General features: G+C 33.0%; 1 protein-coding gene across 1 annotated transcript in view; it reads left to right on the forward strand.

Moving 5' to 3' along the window:
• Window positions 1–154: 154 nt before the first annotated feature.
• The window catches only part of LOC127857462 (atrial natriuretic peptide receptor 1-like), a 26,001-nt gene continuing 16,595 nt past the window's right edge, over window positions 155–9,560 (forward strand). Inside the window, exons 1-6 of the mRNA XM_052393857.1 lie at window positions 155–210; window positions 495–630; window positions 1,316–1,397; window positions 1,766–1,871; window positions 7,129–7,200; window positions 7,951–8,028. Coding sequence (XP_052249817.1) covers window positions 184–210; window positions 495–630; window positions 1,316–1,397; window positions 1,766–1,871; window positions 7,129–7,200; window positions 7,951–8,028 — 501 coding nt within the window. The 5' untranslated portion in view covers window positions 155–183. The remainder of the gene's footprint in view (window positions 211–494; window positions 631–1,315; window positions 1,398–1,765; window positions 1,872–7,128; window positions 7,201–7,950; window positions 8,029–9,560) is intronic.

Consider the following 9,560-nt stretch of genomic DNA (forward strand, 5'->3'; position numbering starts at 1 on the left):
GGAACATGGATAAACATAACTGTACATTAAATGAACATTCGTGTAGACCGCCGCTTTTATATAATATTTGAAATAGACCTCCATCTTTTATGTCTACATATTAAGGTCATTTTTTAAGGAATCGGCGGACCATTCTATATTAATCCAAACGGTGACCGAGTGATTGATTTCACCTTACTCGACATGGACCTAGAAACAGGACAATTTAAGGTAAGCTTTAGTGTTATAAGTTTCATTTAAACGCAAATTTTTCACACATTCTTTGGAAGCGTTCTATCAGTGAACCACCACCACCACCACCAACAACAACAAAACAATAGGATTTAGCCTTCAGCAACAATTAAAAACTCAAAGCTTTGTCAGTGGATTTAAATGATATTAAAAGATGATGAGTTCGTACATTTGCATTTCAAATTTTAACTTACATGACTTTTTATTGCCTTTACTTTTGGAATCTCCCTGAAGATAACCTACCGTGTATATACGTATTGAAGGTAGTTGCGCAATTCGAAGGTTGGAAGAACCAATTCGAGCTGATACCGGAAGTTCCGATACACTGGCCAGTGCGCGGCAGTCGTCCCCCCAACCGACCCGCTTGCGGCTTTCGCGGAGAACTCTGCGTAACTTTCTGTAAGAAATACTTCCTACATGGCAGTGTCATTAATCGCTCTTATCATTTCCATCACCATTATTATTGTTATTATTAGTATTGTTATTATTAGTATTATTATTATTGTTATCATTATTATCATTATTATTATAATTATTATTATTATTATTAGTAGTAGTAGTAGTAGTAGTAGTAGTAGTAGTTGTAGTAGTAGTAGTAGTAGTAGTAGTAGTAGTAGTAGCAGTAGAAGAAGTTGTTTTTGTAGTAGTAGTAGTAGTAGTAGTAGTAGTAGAAGTAGTAGTAGTAGTAGTAGTAGTAGTAGTAGTAGTAGTAGTAGTAGTAGTAGTAGTAGTAGTAGTAGTAGTAGTAGAAGTAATAGTTGTAGTAGTAGTAGTAGCAGTAGTAGTAGTAGTAGTAGTAGTAGTAGTAGTAGTAGTAGTAGTAGTAGTAGTAGTAGTAGTAGTAGTAGTAGTAGTAGTAGTAGTAGTAGTAGTAGTAGTGGTAGTAATAATTAATAAATTATTTATTATGTGTTTATTATGATAAATATTATTGTTTTCAGTATAATAGTATTTGTACCATGTGTTTTGTTGGTGTTTTTAAACATGCTGTTACGGGACGACGATAAACGCAGAAACATTTAGCCTGTTCTTCCATCGATACGCCTATACTATTAGTAAGTATGTCATACTGTTCTTCTTTAAGCGTTGTCCTCCAGTGCAGTTGTGGCGATCAGTCTGAGCAGCGTCATTGTCGTCCTCGCCATAGTCGGCATTTTCATATTCAGGTATGGATAACAGGAGTTTATCGGTTGTAGACGGTGAAAACTTAAATATATATGCATATTTATTTCAAATGTAAATATCAATACCTAAAATTATGCTGATGCAAATTAGCTAAGAAAGCTAAGCTTAGGCTCAGAAAAAATACATAATAATTATAAATTCTGGAATCAAATCTAATTATACAAAATGTTGCAATAGTTGCATAAATGTATATGTTCTTTTTATCAAGATTGATGTCATTTAGCTTTACGGACAAAGAGCAAATGTGTCATTTTGAACGTTTAAGTATTTAATGAAGAAATATTTTAGTTTATAAATATATGTAAAAGTGTATTTCATGATCTTAATTCTAGCTCAATTCCATTTTCAGGCGTATTAAAGCGGAAGCGGATATCCAGAGTAACTGGTGGCGCGTGCGCAGTGAGGATATACACGTGACCATGCGGACGTCATCAGTAATGTCTAGCAATCGCCGGGTAACACAAAGCGGCTCTCGAAACTTTGTTGATGGCGTTCAAATCGTTGACTTCTATAGTCATTAATGTCTCACATCGCTTTAATCAATCAAAGCGCTGAAGGCACTGAAGATGTTCGCTATTGCATAATTTAACACGCAATTGATTTTTGAAAATCAATCGCAAGTTTGAAATGAACACACGCCATTCAACTTTATAAAGTGTGCGTCGTAGCGCACGGGTCGAGTTTTGTGTGCACTTTTTATCATCCTTATTATTTCATAGAAATAACTAAGACAAAATAAAAACAGCATGCTTTTTGGAAGTTCTGAAAGCATAGAAAGTATGATGAAAATGGTAATCATAACTTAATATAAAGAAAATTTGCAGTCACCATCATATTTAAGGAATATTTTTTTCTAATATCAAATGACTATCACACCAATAATATAAATTCATAATGAAAGTTCCGTGTACAAAACTTTTGATTTTTGACACCATATACAAATTCAAAATATACAACAATCTTCGTATCTTGTATATGGAGGAATAAAAGTATATAAACATTGCTGTTTATGCTTTACTTATTACCCGAGCATATCACACGGTGTCAACAACGCTAACATAAACATAGGTATAGAGCACTAATGCGCTTTTAGGCGTAGCTGTTTCAGTTTTCATCTTAGTGACTTTTACATAACGCCAACAGACACGCATGAATATTTTCGAATATTTAATAAGCTGATTCGAGATACAACCTTTGAATTTTTGCTACATCACTGCGTATGTGCTCAATTCAAAGGATGTAGCACTGTTCAGTGTAAGGAATTCCGGACTACTCTCTGTATGCTCAAACGACACAAATTGTGGCCCTGTTACAATTACGCGTTACAATCCATCTCGCAGAATTTCACTTTCGCCTCAGAGATGAGAAAACAATCATTAGCGAAATAGTATAGTGTTACGATAAGAGAAAATCGTTTAATTATCATACCACAATGTTTGCCGTACTTGGTCAGCACGTCTGGAAATCATTCCTTAATGTGTGGATAGGCTGCCATTATTAACAAGTTTGCTATTTTCAATTCAATTTTGTATCAAAAAGCATTGTTCTTAAATGTGGCATTTTCAATTCGCAATGAGATTTGTAATGACCCTCGTCATGCGAAAATGGGTCTTATTCCATATGCGCCCATCATATAAATAGCCCACTCAGCTATCCCTCCTTTTGGTAAGGAGAAACATAATATATTGAGTAATTTTAAAGCGAACAGCATCCCCTATGGCCTGACTGCGCAAAAGCACATGTTGGGTTTAACAAACGCTTGCCGAAACGCATAAGACCCATTTTCGCATGACGGCGCTATTGACGTGTGATTTAAATGTGTCGAAAGAAAACTGCGTTTAAATAAAATATAAACATACGATATATTTCGATAGTGAAGAAAGATACTCATAACAAGGCATATGAGGACACATATGAAGTGCTCTCCCGTAGTATATTTTTTATTTACTCACACTAATGTGTGGTTTGACAATGCTAACACACATTTCATGCGGTGAATATGCAGCTTACAAGTGAAAAACACAACACAATAGTTTAACTTTTGTTTAATTGTATTTAATTATTTAGAAAAGTAAATCGCTAACTTTATTTCAAAGTCAGCGTATACGCCGACTACATTTTTAAAAGACATTTATTGTTATAAATATATTTAATATAATATATTAAGTTGTTTTCGGTTTTAGCGATTAAAAAGCATTTTCGAGGTTGCCTATAGTATGCCTGTAGTAATTGATGAACTCATATCCAACTGTCTATGTATTGAAAACTGTGAATATAAACAAGCTTAACCTTCTACTAACCTTCTACTATTGCATTCGTATTATTATTATAAATTGTTTGTTATATTCGGGTTTAGCAATTATGAAACTTTTTTTTTTGTCTATCGTATCGCTGAAGTTATTGTTGAACTTATGTTCAACGTATTATAAATTGAGAATATTATAGTTGAACTTATGTTCAACGTTTTATAAATTGAGAATATAAATAAGCGTCAACTTTTTCCCGAATCTCTCAATTTACGACCTGTACTACGTCATTGAGTTGTATGCGAGAGCGTAACCTATTGCGTTGTTATAACCCGTAAACTTTCCTTTGTTTATCGACAGTCGTATCTATTAATAGCCTCATATCATGAATGCCAAAACAACCGGGAAAAAGAACCACGTGACCAAATAGGACGCAAAACGCAAATACCATGCGACTACGACTTTTATTATGTAAGAACGCTCCGCAAATCCTTTGAAGTCGGAGCCTTGTGATTGCTATTACGTAAATAATTGACCTCTAACTGAAGTAAGCAAAGGAAACGCAGCACCTAATTGACCCATTCCTTCTATGTGCGAAGGCAGATTGAATTTTACTAATGTATGGTTTGCCTATTATAACACACATTATAATGCGGTAAATATGCGACTAACAAGTAAAAAACACCATAATTAAACTTTTGTTTTGAATTAAGTTATTTAGAAAACCAAATTCCAAACCTTATTTCAAAACAGCAAGACTACATTTTTTAGAGAATATTATTGTTATATTTAAATGTTTTTTCAACAGTTTCAGCGATAATGAAACATTTTTGTATGTTGTCTATCGTATCCCTGTAATAATTGTTGAACTCGTGGTCAACGTATTATTAATTGAGACCTGTGAATATAAACAAGCGTAACCTTATACTACTGCGTTATTCTCACACGGACTCCCCTTTGTTTATCGCCTGCCTCAGATTTATGAATGAGCTGAGCGAAAATACTACGTCACGCACACGCAGCAGAAAGTGAACTATTTTAATCATTCATGAACAATCTCCTCCGCGACACGTACAATACGATCATTGTTTATTGATTCTTTTCTATAAAACACCGTTCGAAAATATTGAATGTAACACGATATTAATATAATGTTTCCATTTGTGAATACACATAATTGGAGAACTCAAACCTCTTGCATAAATTATACAACTCTTTCTTGCGCGGATACGCAAGCTGGTATTGGGTTAATCATACCTAGGCCGTATCGACCTGAATTTCACACTAAGCACTTTAGACGGGCGCTAAAGCGCCCATCTAAAAATTGTGTTACTCGTATCGTAATAGAAATTGCATGGCGTTTCAATTTTGCCCCACAAACTATTTCACTGAAATGTATAACTGCAAAGTTTACCGATGCCGATACGTTTATTTGTACATGTTGAAGAACAAAACGTTCAACCAAAAGTTAATGAGTCGCATTACCAAATCTGCAAAGAATATTGAACTTTTCCATATTGTTTGATTTGTATAAAACTCTGTTTTATTGATTTCCTTTTACCACTACTTTAAAAATTTAACAATAGTTTTGTTGCCCTTAACACCACCTTTTTGTCTTATATTTAGAATGTGCACATACACAACATTGGTTGAATTAACTTTTCTGTATAAATCAAGAGTACTAAAACAAAATCGCCGTTTTAGAAGCTGATTGGGATGTGGTGGTGGATATAGGGCAGTGTCGGACTTTGGTATTGCACCATTACAAATTCATTAAAAATTATTCCAACATTTATTCATTCAAAATTAAAGTACACCATAGAATAACCATACTTTAATATAGTCTTTTTATAACATGTGTTATTTTAAATGAATACATAGGATAAAAAAGACGGGGAAAATTGAAAAGTTAAACAATTCCAGAGACATTGAGTACTAATTAAATAAGTCTAGAGTTTTTTAGTCCAACACATGTAAGTTAGGTTTTGGAACAGACGTCCATTTACTTTCCACTGAATATTCGCAAAAGCTTTGGCCCTTTTGATATATAAAGCTACTTTTACTATGGTTAATTTTAATTCAGGAAATATTTATAAAAAAATGGCATTTAATGCCTTATTTACTAGACTACGTAGAGTGCGCCAAAAGGATTAACGTAGCACTTTTACATTGATACCTACCAATATCGCAGCGGGTCATGCTGACAATATTACAATTACGTCAGTGCATGTATACAATGGTATCCGCATTAATTATACCTGCAGCAAATGATGAAAAAGGATAAATGATTGATCATTGTACATTCTATTGGAAAAATGGTTGTTTTCCGGATCTCAAAATAAACTTCTTTTCGTCACACGTGTTTCTGAATTTCCACTCTGAGTTTGCGTTCGCTTCTGCCAACAGCCTAAGAACTATAATTATGTTGATTTTCAGTTATCACTTCTTCTAAACATTCATTCTTGTGTTTTGTCATTGAACCAATACGTGTCAATTGGTTTTGTGTGTTAGAATGTTTTGGTTCTGATTTTAAGGGGTTGTGTGTAGTAATTAAGTTAGACAGATATTCTGACAGATCTGTCAAGATCGTTAAATACTTTGTGAAGTTTTATACTATGAAACAGGGACAACATATTCTTAGCCACGGTGCATTATTACAGAGATAAGAAATTGAACGTAAAACAACGCAAGCAATTGGTCATCGAAAATACGGGACATTCTTAAGGGAATTGGTTTTACCAATGTATGTGTCGTGAACACTAATCATTTTATCCAGATATTCAAAAAAAGATAACGAGACCAGAACTTCACTAACTGAAATGTAAATGTCATATAATCGATTCTCAATTATTTTATGTAAGTAACTTAAACCAGTAGTTAGGATAGATCATATTATCATGATGTTGTTGAAAATAACAAGCATATGAACAATATGGCTTGATTGCATTTCTCGTCTCTTATAGTATTTATAGAAACGAAGAAGACACCAGAACATTGTCAAAATGTGTGTGTTGTGCAACCTAAATGATATTGATGATGAATATTTAACTGTTGTTAAATGCCCTAAAACGCTTATGTTAGGAAATCATTAATTCCAAAGTATAGATAGCGTCCAATTATGTTCAAACTTATCGAACTTCTTAATAGTTCAAATAAAACAAGTGTTCAGGAAACTTGGCCTGTTTTTGTTTAAAATGCTTTAAATACGAGAACATGTATTACATTTGTAGAATAAAATAATATTTTTTTCACTGAGAAAACAAAAACAGAATAAAGTAATACTTGTTGCAATTATTAAACTACGGTTTGACATCTTGTAATTGTTTTTGTATATTTATGACCACGAGCTTTGAATGCTTAAGTCGGAATAAACTTATATAATATGTTCTGTAATGAACAAGCTGTTATGATAAAATAAACACATTAACGCATGTGTATTTTTATATCATACGTCCACGATATTCAGTTTCAGAACGACGACGGCTCCACTTCGATAATGACACAACCTCATGTATCTCAGACAGTTGGCGTTTACAAGGTTTGTTACAATACTTGCCAATCTAATTTATACTCATATCATAAAACACATCTAGACAAGTGCATTTTGTGTGCTTCGAAAACACCGTTTGCATATGATTGGTAAACATTTTCAATAGTATGATGCCCTATTTAAGTCATATCATTCACTTTTTATGAAATGTCGATTGCTTTCAACACTTTTACCTTGTTTATTTTTTTATATAGCGTATTAGACAGAACGCTAAACTTTGAAAGAACTCTTTTCATATATATTTGTTACTGACCTGCATTTTGTATTTTGGATTTAGAAAATATATAAGTTTGTCTTGCGTGGTCGTGTCTTGTCACATCGTTTCATGTGACTATGCCAAAGGAGCCAATTATGTATCGACTTTTTATTCAAATTTCAAATGTAGTTTCAAAAAATAACTGTGCTCTTAAGCCGATATGAATTGCCGCCGTAAATGGAGACTCGCTACCCCTTTCACTATTTTATCACAATATAAAGATAGTTTGTCATTCGGCAGGATGGAAGAAACATTTCTATTCAAACATGGAATAAAGTTATTGCAAGAAAGTTTATGCTAATGGCATGATAAAATCTTTTTAAAAAAACTTAAAATCATCAAATATAAATTTGTCATTTGATTGCATTCAAGCAGAAATTATTTCACATCGCATTTAAGCGATAGTATATGAATGAAACACTATGTTATACTATGTAAATGTATCTCTATTGTCATTATAAGAAAAGAACACATATTTGCAGGGAACAGTTGTGCATGTCAGAAAGCTGATGGTGAAGACAATTCCCATAGACCGAGCACTGTTACTAGAGATCAAACAGGTATGCTCACACCGCTTGCATAACGGCTTTAATTCCATTCATGTTTGTGGTTGGATGTCCCGCGTCACGTAGTTTCGGTTGCACGCAAATTGCATTTCGAAAACACCACAAAAGTACCATCTACTCTACTCGTTTTGTTTATGTCAGAGAACTGACCTAGAAAATATTTGTATAGGAACAATAAAGATTTGCATATTTGAGATCTGGCTTGCAACGAGGCGCGGTGATTGTCCGACATCGACCATGGTATACCGTCGTCGTTCCACTGCTTTTATACAGAGATTCAAACAGCTCTGCACCACCTCGCCGCTATATATTTACATGTATATAAGAAGCGATGCCATCCTGACATCCAATCATTGAACCATTTTTCAGGATGACTGAACAAAAGACTTGCTATCATTCATTGCTAAAATGCTTAGAAATCGTGGCAACAAAGCTTTTAACAATTTAATTGATCTGTTTCTTTAATCTGACTTTTTGTATCAACATATTGCATTTTGATAACAAATAAAAAAACATATACACACATTAATGAAGACATATACAGATTAATGAACAGATTTAAGAATTAAAAACATTCAGAATGAATATACAAAATTACAATATATAAGTTTTGAAAATAAATGATCAGCCCTGGTCTTATTGCTTCCTCATGCTGTTTGTAATTGTTGCTGTCCCTCACTACGAAAAACATTCATTATACATTAAAATAAAACAGATGAACGATATAGAAGAAACATTTTGGCATTTCAATAATTTCCCTAACACTGACAAAAAAAATTTTTTTAATTACATACAATATATATATATATATATATATATATATATATATATATATATATATATATATATATATATATATATTCGTAAAGAAATATGCGCAGTTAAACGAGATTGTACAATGCGTTTTGCTCAGATCTTTTCATTTGGAATCTATATACGAATTTTCGTATATAGATTCTAAATGAAAAGATCTGAGCAAAACACATTGTTTAAACCTCGGGCTTATATCGGCATATGCGTAAGGTTCGCGGATTATTTCTTGATACGTTCCAGTTCGATTTTGAAAAGATAAAAAGAAAGCAGTAGCATACAATTTAAAATTGTGAATACCGGTAGAAATGCTTTTAATTTTTTTATCCGCCCATAAATGAATAATTTTAACGACAATACGGCAACTTACCTAATTATTTCGGCCCTTTGATAACCCATTACCGCTTAGCTTGATCTGGCGGTCCTTATTTTGAGTGTTGACCGATGCATTTCTACAATGCATGTGTCATCATTAATCCGATCAGAACGCTGATTTAGATCAAAATTTAATAAATTATCAAATGAAAAGTATTTTTCTAGAACGACGAACATTCAAAGTAAATTAATTAATTTAAACGGTTAATTTGTCAGATTCTTTAAAACGTGCTCTTAAAATATTGTGGTATGTTTGCAACATTTGACCGCCAATCACGCGCTTTATTTCATAGTTTCTGAAAGTGTATATCACTAAGTGGGGATATTTAATTGGCGTGTGC

Source organism: Dreissena polymorpha, chromosome 14, assembly GCF_020536995.1.
Source record: "Dreissena polymorpha isolate Duluth1 chromosome 14, UMN_Dpol_1.0, whole genome shotgun sequence".
Taxonomy (NCBI): domain Eukaryota; kingdom Metazoa; phylum Mollusca; class Bivalvia; order Myida; family Dreissenidae; genus Dreissena; species Dreissena polymorpha.